Here is a 14,537-nt window from a genome sequence, read left to right as displayed (position 1 = left end):
ATGCTTGATTACCATGGTTGAGTGGATCCCATTCCCTAGTACTTTTAATTATTTGATTTAGAAAAATAGTTTGTTTGTCTACTTGACGAACCCCCAATCAACAAAAGTCTTCGAACTAGCTTCCGTATTAAGATCTCTAGCGATTATATCTCGTTCCCTGTGGACCGAACTCTTACTTATCATTGTGATTGGTTTGTGAGATGTTTGCTTATAAATGTGTTTGACTGAGTGTGGAATGTGCGACCGTTCTAACGCCCATCAGTTACCATACTTATTTCTGAAGTCCTTAAATTTTTTAAGTTATATGGATTACTTAAAGCATAATAATTTATTAAAACTAAAGTTAATCTTCTGTTTTTTACAGGAATTTCAAAGATTGACAAGCCATCATATAAAAACAGTACTTGACCTACTTCTTAATGATAACAATCAAATGCAAGAGAAACTGCTGACAAATGTTAAGGATTGGGAAGAGAAGAAAGCACAAAAAGCATGTGAAGAAGAAAGTATATGATCAGAGTGTTTTTTTTCCCTTAAAATATGTGTAGTGCATTTAACATTATTTCTAATGTGAGATTGATTTCCCATAATTTCCCAAGTATAATTCTCTAGTGGTAAAACCAGTTATATATTATATGCCTTTCCTTCCAAGGTCAAGTATTTTAGTATTAGAGTCATGGAGAAATGGAGTGGACTCTGGAATATTAAATTGCATGCTATTAACTTACCTATTGTAAGCTAAGTATGTAGAAATTAAAGAAATTAATTTAATAGTAACCTTGAGAACATGTACGTATATGATTGCTTAGAGAAAAAAGTTTAGAAAATGTATGTATATGATTTCTTTTACTCAGTTAAAAGTAAAAGAAAAAAGTTTATAAAATGAAGTCTTTCTGAAATATGGTGTTCGATTTTAAAGTAAAGAAAAATAATGTTAAAGTAAAAGCAATAATTAATCCAAAGGTAAATGAAATTATCACTAAAGTAAAAGAAACAAATTTAAGAGAAAAAAAAGTTCAAAAAATAGTCAAAAATATGATTTTCGATTTAAAAGTAAAGGGAATTAGTGTTAAAGTAAAAGACATGAAGTTAAAAGTAAAAGAAAAAAGTTCAAAAAATAAAGTCTTTATGAGGTGGTTGTGGAGGTGGAGGTGGTTGTGAAATGGTTGTGGAGGTGGTAGTTTAATGCTTGTTCACACTAAAAGTAAAAGAAAAAAAGTTTAGAAAATAAAGTCTTTTGGAAATATGATGTTCGATTTTAAAGTAAAGAAATATATTGTTAAAGTAAAAGAAATTAATCCAAAAGTAAATGAAATTATCATTAAAGTAAAAGGAACAAATTTAAGAGAAAAAAGTTCAAAAAATAGTCAAAAATATGATGTTCGATTTAAAAGTAAAGGGAATCAGTGTTAAAGTAAAAAACATGAAGTTAAAAGTAAAAGAAAAAAGTTCAAAAAATAAAGTCTTTATGAGGTGGTAGTTCAATGCTTGTTCACATTAAAAAAAAAAGTACAAATTTTCCGAAAGATTGTTGGTTGGAAGGTCGTGCACCATATTATTTCAACTATTGGCCATGTGATAGTGTTAGTGGCCATACGATGGTTGTGCGGTGGTAGAAGATGGTGTAGGTTGTTGTGCAGTGGAGATAAGGGAGAGATAAAAGAATTTTGTTTATAAAAGAGCCTCGTATATTAACAAGTTTTGTTACCATCAGACCATGGGGGAGTAATTAAAAATAATGTTATAAATGTGGCCCCATGCTATTTTTAGAAATGTGTCAAGTATTTTGGGACGGATGAAAATCAAAATCGTGCCAAGTATATTGGGACGAAGGGAGTAATATAGGATATTATCTTCAATTTTGTAAATAAGAAGGACATTACATAATAATACAATTCATATGATATATTATTCATTGTGAAAGGCACGAAAAAACAATATCATAAAGTAAATGAAATATTTCATAAAATTAAAGTATAATAGGTAAAAGTAAATAAACTGAACTTTATTTCTATAGTACAATTACTTAGAGTAAATGTAAAAATATTACATATAAAAAAAATAAAAAAAAAACACATTAATATTTCTTCAGTATATCTTGATCTTCCAAAACATCTTTAAATTTCCAAGTATTATAATAACTATACAAAAATAAACATCAGAAAATCAATGACAGATTAAAGTAAATAAATTACAACGTAAAGTAAATAAATTTCAATTTAAAGAAATGAGAAAAGTACAAAGGTAAAATACCTAAAATAAAAAAGTACAAGTATAATAACACCTGCACAAAAATAAAAAGAAAATCAAGTTAAATGTTAAAGTAAATAAATAACAGATTAAAGTAAATGGAACACATGTAAAAGTAAAATACCTAAAGAACTACTTGTTTGGATAGTTTCTACTGTCATGTAAAACACCAGATTGCCCACAAGCTCTACAGGTTCTTTCCTCTTTGGATTTTTCTTCAGAAGCTATTTCTTTTGCACTCTATCTTCAAAGTCTATGAACTTCTGGCAGAACCTTTATTAAGACACTGATTTGGAGGCAAGATGTTTACATCTGCTTCATTTGACCCAACCAAAACCTTAATATCAGCATCTTTCACCTCTTTTGAACTAGTTGCATTTTCAGGATTATTCTTTGTCAGCATATGCTCCTCAAATGAAGATAATTTCCTAATAAGATCACATAAATTGTCCTCAGATTGCTCATATAAACTCACACAACTGAAAATCTTGGACCACGCATCACTCACCAATTGCTTCTTCTTATCATACTTAGAAGCATCATTCAGAACAACATTTATGCCAGAAGCTTTTTCTTCAGAATGTCTTTTCTCCAACGACTCATGATATAGAGATCAAGAAGTTCATGTATAGACTTGCCTTTCATAAAAACAGAATGTGTCTAGATAAGATGCCTTGACTCTCAAACATTTTACAAGTACAATTGCACTCATATGTGGCCAAGTCAAAATTTGCATCAAAGTTTTTCCTTTTCTTCTTGAAAACTCCACACCATCTCAATATAGAGAACTACAACTTTCAACACCACATGAGAAATAGGCTGCCTGGCATTCTTCTTGAAAATCATAAAAGATGGCACGACTGTCAACAACAGCAGCGTGCTTTTCCAAGTGTAAATGAGTAACCAATTGAGGCTCAGATTTATTAAGCCTGTTCAACTCATCCCGTTCATGCCTTTGAGCATCAAGAGCAGTTTCATAAAGGACAAAAAATTCAACGCAGGTCACATGGGGGTTTATAAAATTACAAAGAAATTGTTTTCACCTTTAGACCTAGAAGTAGAGCGTAGTAACCCACCCATAAGCAAGTCCCTGAAATATGCAGGGATCCAAAGATTCCTAATCTTGAACATGTATGCAAACCACTCTTGATCTACAAGGTCAAATTCCTCCATAACACTGTTCTAGCCATCAACAAATACATTGGGATCAATTTCTTTATCCCAAACTATGTACTTAGCTTTTTCAAGAACTCAGTTTCATTACAAAACTGAGTTCCAACCTTTTCAGGTACCTTCCTCATTATGTGCCACATACATAACCTGTGTTTAGTCTTGGTAAAAACCTTTTGTATGGCAATACCCATTGCAGGGTCTTGATCAGTGATTATGCAAGAGGGTTCTCTTCCCATACACTTCAAAAAAGTTTGAAATAGCCACACAAAAGATTTTACTTCTTCTTTAGATAATAAAGTAGCACAAAATGTAACACATCTCTTATGATTATCAACTCTAGTAAAAGGGCAGAAACCAATGAGTATTTATTTGTATCATAAATAGAATCAAAAGATAAAGAGTCCCCAAACAATTGATAATCTCTTCTACCAATAACATCAGCCCAAAAAACACGTGTCAAGTGCCTGCTTTCATCAACATAGTAATCAAAATAATAACCCCCTTTACTGCTTTTCACTTTTTGTTTAAGGTTTTGAACAAACATTGCACCATCAGCATTGGAGATATAAAATTTCAAGTCCCTAGAAAATTTTTTGAAGTCATTTTTACTGCCCCTGACATTTTTAAACCCACCACAAAGTTCTTTCATGATCCTATAAGACATAACAACCCCTATATTTAACTTTGAGTTGTCAAAAATAAACTTCTTATGAGCAAAATTTAAACCAACTTCATATTTAGTAACCTGCCTAGTAATAGGTGTAGAAAAAGGGTGAGAATGAGACTCATAAAAAGAGTAAACCATATACTGCCCACCATTACAAAACCTAAATTTAATATTAGCAGGACATCCAACTCCCTTCAAAGTCTTTTTCCTTAAACATGCACCTTCAACTTGTTTACCAGCTTTCTTATTATTTGTCACATACCCTTCATTGCTACATAATAAATATTTAATTACAGTAACTCCTTTACTATTACTAGAACCAACCTTATTCTTATCTACTTTAGTAGTACTAGAACAGACTTTAAATCCATACTCATTAGCATGTTTGTAATAAAATTAAATACCACTTCCAAGACTATCAAATTTCATTCCAAGAATAGGTTTCTTTTCCAAAGCACAACCTGGGATATACTCTTTATCACCTCTAGAATTATAATATATTTTAGGAAGCACAGGCTGAGTGGGTGTTTTGAAAATTCTTACATTCTTATCTTTATCAGTGACAGTAGCAGAACAATGCTCTACACTTTCAGTCATCTCCCTGAAAAGTAAATGAATCAAAGAAAAAAGTAAATAAACAATAACAAAAAGTAAACCATTTAAAAAAAGTATACTTGTAAAAACTATCAAGATCTCTCAAATCCAGAAACAATCACTATCCAGTACAATAAAATCTAAACTAAAATGATAAAAAAAAAATGACCAGAAACTAGCAAAAGAAAAACCTTCTTCACTTGATATTCTTCATTCCAAATTTCATCAACATTGTTTTTCCAATTAAAATCGTAAATCCAAATCGTATTATAAGACTCAAAACAACACAAAATCATACAATTAGACTAAAAAAAAAACCCAAATCGTAATTTAAAACCCTAAAACGTAGTAAGTAATTCAAAAAAATCCCTAAATCGTAGTATATAAACCCTAAATCGTAGAAAGTACTTCAAAAAACACAAAATTATAACAAAAGAACACTAAATAAAACAGAAATAAGCTGAAAAAATCGAACGAAAACAAAAACAACAATTCAAAAATAATAAATCGAACAAAAAATCTCAAATCGAACAAAACAGATGGCAAATCGATAAAAAATTTCACAAAATCGCAAAAAGTATAATAAATCAAAAAGAATTACCTCAAACAATGATGAAAATAAAAGAATCACAGCAAAAAACTGAGCGAAGAAGAAAATCCTGATTTCGATACAAGATAAACGAAAATACAAAGAGAGTTGAGGGTAGAGAGAGAAAGTGCAAGAGAGGAGAGAGGAACAAAGGAACTGCGAAAAGAACAGGAGAAAGGTCATTCAACTGGCAAAATTACCAAAATGCCCTTAATGAAATTGAAAAAGGCAGGCGAAACACAAGCTGTCGGATTGAGACCAATCAACGGTCACGATGAGTTCCTAGTTCTTATTATAGGACTTGGTTCTCACATGATCTCAATCCTATATATATATATATATAGGCTAAAATTCCTAATATCAAAAGATAATATTTTATAGTTAATTAATTTAAACTTTAAAATCTCATTCTTCAATTTTGCTTACATGACATTTGAATTATTTAATTCTAAAGGAAATTAATAATCTCTTATTTGATTGGTTATAACTAAAGTTTATAATCCTACATGGCACGTTAAGAAAATTTCATCCTACGTGGCTCTCTAAAAACTCGGGAAAAAACTCCCCTTCATATATATATATATATATTAGATTGATTAAAGTCATACGACATCTACAATTAATGATTAACGGTTAAAAAAAACCAAAAAACAAAATCAGACAAAAATTAACAAAGAAAGGCTAAAAATCCAAATACATAAGATATAACAATTTGGCACGTTCTTGATTTGTTGACACATACAACTTTTTGAATAAATATGTCATCATTTTGTAGTTTTAGGAGGAAGAAAAAGTCTTGCGTTAATTTTGTAACTTGAATATGAGTAATTAATCGTAGCCACGCATACCCTAAGATTAGGGATGGCACGCATGTGGGTATAGAAATGTGGGTCCCGCTCCGCATCTGCCCCAGTTGAAGCGGGTATGGATCCTACTTTGGAAGGTAAGTATGCGAGTATGGGTAAAAAAGTCATACCCACCGTGGGTAGCAGCAAGTAGGTGGTGGATTTGATGTCATACCCAACTTGTTACTACCACTAATATTTTACGTAATTCTTTTTGTATTTGTATTGATGTAGGACTACTTTTATTGTTTTATAACTATTGACTACTACCTTGTATAATATTCTATCAAATATTCTTACAACAATTTATATAGATGGCATAATGATAATCTATAGGAAATTATTAAACAAATGTTGTTAGGTTAGTTGGCGAGTGAAAGACGGGTAGTGGATATCCACATGGGTGATAGGTCAGCATCTGCCCCAGTTGAAGCGGGTATGGATCTTCTCTTCTGAAAGAAAAAAACTCTTTCTTTCGAGGGAGACAATACAAGTTTTTCCCAAGTGGAGGAACCATAATATTTTTATTTAACATAATATAACCATGATTTATTAGATTATTTAGTTTTCAAATAAAATAATCTTACATTTCCAAATTTTCCATGTAATTATTCACATTGTTATATTTTCATAAAAAAATTTCCAATTCCCTTATCTATATTTTCTTTTTTTGAGAAAATTCCCTATACTAAAGAAAAGTTTTTTAAAAGAAAATTTCCCTCCTAAACTTTTTTTTTTTTTCTATTTCATTAATTTGCCTAATAACTTCATCATTATGTATTTATCTATATACGGTATACCTATATTAAAGTGGAGTTTGTTTATTTCGAGGAAATTTTCCTTCTTAAGCTCTATGTATGTTTTTTTTCTTTATTATAAATTCAGTAATTTGCCTAACAAGTTCATCATTATAATTATTGTAACTACAAGAAAATCGTCATTTTTTGGAACCAGAACCTGTAGGGTACCCTAGAACTGTATAAAAGTATCGCTTAAGCCCAAACATATGTTAATCGGACACGGCTAAAATCACGAAGTGTCTGTGTCGATACAACAAGAAACGACACAGACACGAGATCGTGTTTAAAGACCACCATTAATATAGAGAAGATGGAGAGAAGAAGATTACCATTTACTGGAGAATTTACCGATGATAGAATTTAAAAAAAGTTATTGGAGAATTTACCGATGATAGAATTTAAAAAAAATAAAAATAAAAATAGGGGTGGACGTAATGAAAAATATAAAGTTTTTGTAATATATAATTTATTTATATAACTTTAAGTGACGTATTGACGTGTACCCGTATCCGTGTCTAAATATCAGACAGAGTACCTGTGTCCTAAAATTTTGGAACTTGTAGGATCAGACACTTGGACATGTGTCCGTGTCTGACTCCCGTTCCCAAATGCATGTAACATATGCCCAAATCATATATCAATTCAAGCCTAATTTTACTAAATAAAAATAAAAATAATAGTTATAAATATATATTAAATTTGCTAAACAACTATTTTTGGTTTGATGTATTTACAATTTGTAAGAGTTGAAAATTTATGAACCTCCAAAATTTTATGATATAATTTAGCGAAAAAGTACGAAATTTATTAAAAGACAAGGTACCTTGAATCGAACCGGATCTTACAGGTTCCGATTTTGGCTCCCATTTTTTAGGAACCTGTCAATTCCGATTTTCATTTTGTGGAACCTATTGCAACAAGTTCTAATTCTGGTTCTAGGAATTTTAAAAGGGTACCCTGTTATGGTCACCTACCCCTAGATATACGAACTTTTTTTTGCCACCTTTTCTATATAAGGATATTTTCTCACAAAGTTGACCACTTAAAAGGAAATATGAAATAACGTTTCATCATTGCTTTCATGAATAATACAAATAATACATCTTAACTTTACAATGCCTTTTAGGTATGGAGATAGGTAATTACACAAATCTATAAATTTCAAAAATTACAAGGCAAAAATTCAACAACATCAATGTTTGATAATTTTAATCACAGAGGGCTAAATGCGATCCATCTTTGCAACATTGCTAAACATTCTTGCGACTTATATTCAGGGGCAATATGTCCTGCTCCCTACAAAATTAGCAATTTGATGAAGTATTAATTGTTCTAACTAAAAAGAGATTTAACTATATGTAACATTCGTCTAGTGTTACTAATAAGATGCAATGAAAAATGTTATCTAATTATTTAATGAAAATAAGTTTAATTCGGTAAAAATAAGTTAAGTTCCGCAAAAATACAAGAATTTTACTTTAGTAAAAATAAGTTAAGTTCAGCAAAGATATAATGAGTTTAGTAAAAATAAGAGTTAGTTTTAGTGGAATTAAGTTTTAATTAGTAAAATTCAATAACTCAAATATAATATAGTTAATCAATAAAATAATTTGTAATTAGTAATAATTATTTAAATTCAGCAAAATTAATTTAATTACAAAAAGCTTATATAAGTTTGGAAAAATAATTTAATTACAGGATAAATGATTTAAGTTTAGCAAAAATAATTTAAGTTTGATACACATCAGTAAGTAAATGGGTATTAAAGGATTAGATTGAGTAATGCTTATACCTTGATTGTAGTAAATGTCAAATTGTAGTTGCCATTTGAATATTCTGTAACATATCTGTATCAAACAAGAAATTGTCAAGTCTATAATAATATAACTACTCACATCATAATACGTAATGACCAAAATACCCTTTTTCCTTACAATATCAAATTAAAAAAAAATATACTCAAGCACCACCCACTATTAGCCATCATTCATCAACACCACCACCCACTACTAGCCACCAACACCACCACCCATACCAATGGCTGACCGCCATCATAGAGGCAAACATTATATTTTTTAATTATTATTATCATTATTACATTTATAAATATTATTAATATTTTTATTATGGTATTATTATGTTAATAATTGTAAATATAAATATATCAACATATATTATATTATTATTCTAACTTCTATCTTATAATAATTATTATTATTATTAGTAGTAGGATAATTTCACTTTTACTACCCCTTTAAAATTTTATTTTATTTTGCTACCACACAAAAACAACTTTGTTAAAATTTGCTACCTTTTAACGGAATGGGTTAGGGTTCTGTTAAATTTATTCAAAAAAAAACCCAGCCAGCCACCCTCCCCCCTCCCTTTCCTCCACCTACGCAGCCCACCACCTTCAATTGCCCAGCCAGCCCCCTCCCGTCAGCCAGCCTCCCCCCTCCCCCCTGTCGGCAACCGGCGCCCAAAGCTTTGGCCGGCGCCAGCGACCCCACCCCAATCCCTTTCCCCCACCTACGCAGCCACCCCCCCTCCCTTTTCCCCTTCTTGTTGCCCCAACCCCCACTCCAAACCGAAAACCACCCCTTTCCCATTCGCCCCACCGGAATCAGCCCCCCTCCCCATTCCCCCACCAGAATCGTCTCCCCCCCCTCCTCTACCCTTTTCGACCACCCTTAACCTTAACCCACCACCCCAACCACCATAAGCGAAACCCTAAAACCCGTTTAGGGTGGTTTCAGGCGGGTGGTTTAAGGTTAAAGGTGCCGGTTTTTGGGTGGGGGAAGGGGAGGGGGGTCGATTTCATTGGGGAATGGGGAGGGGGGTCGATTCTGGTGGGGAGAATACGGAGGGGGTGGTTTCCGGTTTGAAGTGGGGGTCGGGGCAGCAAGAGGGGGAAAACGGAGGGGGGGCGGTTGCGTAGGTGGGGGAAAGGGATTGGAGTGGGGTCGCCGGCGTTGGCCCAAGCTTTGGGCGCCGGCCGCCGGCAGGGGAGAGGGGGGAGGCTAGGGCAGTTGAGGGTGGCTAGGTTTTTTTTTTATTATTATTTTTCTAATTTCTTTATTTTTTTTTAATTTTTTGAATAAACTTAATGGAACCCTAACAGATTCCGTTAAGTGGTAGTGAAATTTAAATTATGTGATTTAGGTGGTAGCAAAATAAAATAAAATTTTAAAGGGGTAGCAAAAGTGAAATGTATGTGTTTTGGTGGTAGCAAAAGTGAAATTATCCTAATTATTCAGGTCGTTTTAAATCAATCAACCAATAGCAATTCAATTCAGTTCAATTCAACATATTTCAGTCCAGTTTTGTTAAGCACAACAAATTTCAGTTTAGTTTAGTAAACTACAGTTCAATTCAGCAAATTTCAATTCAGTTTCGCGCATCACTGTTGCAAATTTCAGCCTAAAAGAATGGGGCCTAAGTTTGTAAATTTATTTTTTACACTTCTACATGTGTAACAATTATGTTATATAGTTAGGTCACTTTTGTCGGACTCATCAATTAAGATATAGATCTACTTAGATGGTAAATTATTTATCAGCTTTTATTTCACTTAATAAGTTAAGGTTCTGTTCATAGAGAAGACCCCCAAATCCACCCCCCCCCCAAAAAAAAAAAAAAAGACAATTTCAAATAATAAGCAGAGAGAGATTTTGTAGAAAATTAATTTACCCTCCAACTTGGCCATTTAAAAACCAAGGCCTCCAATAATCACCATTTGGGACGATATTTAGCTTTTTGATCCAAGCCAATGTTGTCATATATGGAGCCAACATATCCTGGTCACCACTGTTAAACAAAATTAACCGGTAAGCATAGTCAATGTAACCAAATATAAAATTAATTAGATACTATAAAAACCTATTGCAAAAATTTTCTCTTTTAGTTGATCTGTTTTTTTAATCATGTTTACCAATGCACAAGTTTAAGTATTTACATCTTTAATCTATAGTACTATATAAAGAGAAAGGGCATTTTGGTTAATAAATTTGTCTTTTCCCAAAATACCCTTCTCTTGCAATTACTATCCACAGTTTTTTTTTTTTTAAAAAAAATGTTCATAATTGCTCACAAAAAAAAAAAAAAAAAAAAAAACCAAAATTATCTACTTTATTTTCATAAATAAAAAAACTAAATACCCACAAACCATGTTTACTTTTTTTTTTTTATTGAAAAGATCCACATTAATTTAACTTTGTTAAAAGATTTCCTCAAAAAAAAAAATTGTTAAAAGATAATCATACATATTTTTTTATTAAAATAAGGAAAATTAACATCAATATAGTTCCCTCAAAAAAAAAAACAAAAAAAAACTTAACATGCATTAAAAAGAAAAAAAAAAGAAAAAAAAAATATACATCTTCTAATCCATATACGTAGTATTACTTTAGATGTTTACTCTATAGTATTGAATCCTTTATACAAAAAACTCAACAATCAACAATATTTTTTAAGGTTAAGGTACAAAAAGTGGATAAAATTTGTTATTGTCTAATTTTTATTTTTTTTTACGATCTTTAATTAAAATCTTAAATCTAAAATTTTATGTAAGTATTGATTTTCGAAAAAATCTACAATAACATTATTATGAGTAAAATATCCTATATTGTATACGTGTAACGTGTGTGTCGTAGCTTGTTGTTAATAAGTGAAAGCTATAAAAGTTAATATTTATAAAATACAAATTGAGACGTTTTAAATAAGATCGCACATGAATTTTTTTTAATCATAGATAGTTGTAAATCACAAATGCTACTCAAAGTAAATTTTACGAATAATATTAAAAGTCAAATTGTGACAGCTAAAAAAGATCAGAGGAATTACTAGTGAAAGATAATCTAACCATTTTAGTGAAATGAAAGTAGTGTATATACATGAGATAAAATAATACAAAGTAATTGTTATAACTAACTGTAAGAAATTTATGGACCTAAATACAATAATGTATGTGGATTATACGGTTATGATTTTATTTATACGCTATTATATAGTTTAGCACAAAAATAAAGTGATTCATATAAGTAATTATTATTGTTGGGCTTATTACGTCTATTATATAGTATGGGTTTAATTAGTTTTATGTGTAGAGACCATTGGACCCTTTCTAATGCATGATGTGTGGATTAGGAAGGGAGTCTATATGAATAGACATCTTGGGTTATGGCCCCTAGTAGTACATACAATAGACTCTCAGTTATATCCCATCAATAAAGAGAAAACCCTAGAGTATGTTTCTACTAGAAGACGCATAATCAATAAAGGGTTCGATCAATTGTCATGGAATCAGGTACGCTTCTGCAATTAAGATTTACCGATTAATTTGATATGAAGATTTACCGATTAATTGTCATGAGCCTCCTTCATATTAGATTAGTCGGTTAATTTAAATCTGATAATTTTGGTTTAATCGTATGATGTCATGCGATTTATGTTGAAATCTGTTGCGACTTTTTATTAATTAAATTCATGTCGCATATTATCTCGTTCGTGAATTTTCGAAGTATGATAATTGAATATGGTTTCGTTTTGGTTAATTCGTTTTTTTGAGATATATTTTGGTGAACGATAGTTTGATGCTTTGTCGTTCGTTTGATTGAAATCAGAATAATGATCATGGATTTGCGTTTTGTTTTTTTGTGAAATCAATTCACTGCATTTGCTGCAATATGGTTTGATTATCACTCCAACATAGTTTGATTAATTTACGAAGTATTATATGCTGATACTTCCATGATTTATCATTTATTTATATTATAGTATCATACCGTACCCTTGAATTGGATACTAGTAAGATTTGTCCCTGCTAGCAGTCTTAACTTGGTCTGTTTGGACAAGCAGAAATAAGCGCATCTTCGAGAACCCAACCCACGATTCTTGTGCTTTGGCAGTGAACTTCACGAAATATGTTCTGGATTATAATGTGTATGCAGCACGAGTTTTTGGCAGATCAGTGAGCAAGAAGGTTCTGTCTGCCAGCAGCTGGACAGCTCCTCCGAATGGTGTCGTTAAGATCAACACCGACGCTGCCTTACTGCCTGATAAATCCGTGGGTTTAGGCATGGTGGCTCGTGATAGTGCTGGGTGTATATTGTTTACTGCTGCGAGGAAGAGAACAGGCCACTGGGACCCTAGAGTAGCGGAGGCTGCAGCGTTGTGCTTTGGTGTGGAGGTGCGAATAGGCTGGGTCATAACGCAATTTGGTTGGAAAGTGACGCTATGACTTTTGTCCAGTCTATTGTTTCTAAGAGGAAAGGCCATAGTTATTTCTTTGCTTTTGTGGAACGCATTTTATGTATTATTTCTTCCTTCTCTTTCTTCTTCTGTAGTCATGTGTCAAGAAGTGGTAATGCCTTTGCCCACCTAATTGCTAGGTCTTGCCCTTCGGACACTATGGAGCATGTACATTTTGCACCTTTCCCGGAAAGCTTTTTAACGCTTGTGGGTTTGGATATTAATACATAATTGCTCCCTGCTTTCTTTCAAAAAAAAAAAAAAAAAAAAAAAAAAAAAAAAAAAAATTGGATACTAGTACTTGACTACATCTCTACATGTTGCCGTTCTTTTAATTTGACCGTTGAGCAAGAATTAATCATGAGTTGTGTTGTATTATTAGTTTAATTTAAATCAACGCATGATTAATTACATGTATTAAGGTTAAATCAGATTTTTATGGTTTACAATGAGGTAAAAATAAAAATAATATTGTGTCTCATAGTTTGGATTTATTAATTGAAACAATATGTTACCAAAGTAACCTCTTTTGTGTAGATTAATTTATTTGAAATATTGAGATGTTCGTGTGTGTTTGATTTTCATACGATTAATGGTGCCCAAAGGAAGGCTATTATTTGGCCGAAAATTAAACATGCTTGTGGCAATAAATATGTACCAATTATAAGGGTTTTCATGTGAATGTTAAGTTGGTCCAAAGAAAGACTTAATGTTTGATAGGATTTTATTGTTAATATTTGATTACTACACCAAGAGGACCACTTACAAATTTAATTTTTGTCCAAAGACTAAAAATTAATGTTGTGCTAGGTCTCTTGTGATGGAATGCGTTGTCAATATTTTAATCTGATTATTAAAGTTGAATTTTGGAATTAATTGTGAGCTTATTTTGTTTGTTTGTGTTCTCTTCAGTGAATACTGCCAACATTACTACTATACCCATGCTTGATGGTGGATAAACTTTAAAAGTTGGAAAGAGAACGTTATGATCGTTCTTGGTTGCATGGATCTAGACCTTGCTCTTCGGGTTGAACGCCCCGCTGCTCTTACGGATTCTAGTCCCTCTATAGAAAAGGGGAATATGGAAAAGTGGGAACGCTCAAATCGCATGAGTCTTATGATCATGAAACGTGCAATTCCAGAATCATTTAGGGGCGGTATGTCCGAAGAGGATGATGCCAAATCGTTCCTACAGAACTTGAAAAACATTTTGCTGAGAACGAAAAGACGGAATTAAGTACTCTCATGAGTAGCCTTGTTTCCCAAAAGTATAAAGGAACAGGGAACATAAGAGAGTACATTATGGAAATGTCTCATATTGCTTCAAAATTAAAGGCACTAAAGTTAGAGTTGTTTGATGACTTGCTCGT

General features: G+C 31.8%; 1 protein-coding gene across 4 annotated transcripts in view; it reads right to left on the bottom strand.

Annotated features, from left to right (window-relative positions):
• Window positions 1–7,967: 7,967 nt before the first annotated feature.
• The window catches only part of LOC110717357 (serine carboxypeptidase-like 18), a 31,956-nt gene continuing 25,386 nt past the window's right edge, over window positions 7,968–14,537 (bottom strand). For all 4 annotated transcript variants that reach the window (XM_021896029.1, XM_021896030.1, XM_021896028.1 and 1 more), the window contains 3 exons: window positions 10,609–10,725; window positions 8,711–8,765; window positions 7,968–8,214 (listed from right to left, as the gene is read on the bottom strand). In XM_021896029.1, the coding sequence (XP_021751721.1) occupies window positions 8,131–8,214; window positions 8,711–8,765; window positions 10,609–10,725 (256 nt within the window). In that variant the 3' untranslated portion in view covers window positions 7,968–8,130. The remainder of the gene's footprint in view (window positions 8,215–8,710; window positions 8,766–10,608; window positions 10,726–14,537) is intronic.

Source organism: Chenopodium quinoa, unplaced genomic scaffold (genome assembly GCF_001683475.1).
Source record: "Chenopodium quinoa cultivar QQ74 unplaced genomic scaffold, ASM168347v1, whole genome shotgun sequence".
In the NCBI taxonomy this organism is placed as follows: domain Eukaryota; kingdom Viridiplantae; phylum Streptophyta; class Magnoliopsida; order Caryophyllales; family Amaranthaceae; genus Chenopodium; species Chenopodium quinoa.
Note: the sequence above shows the minus strand (reverse complement) of the source record. Positions and strands in the feature narration are given on the sequence as shown.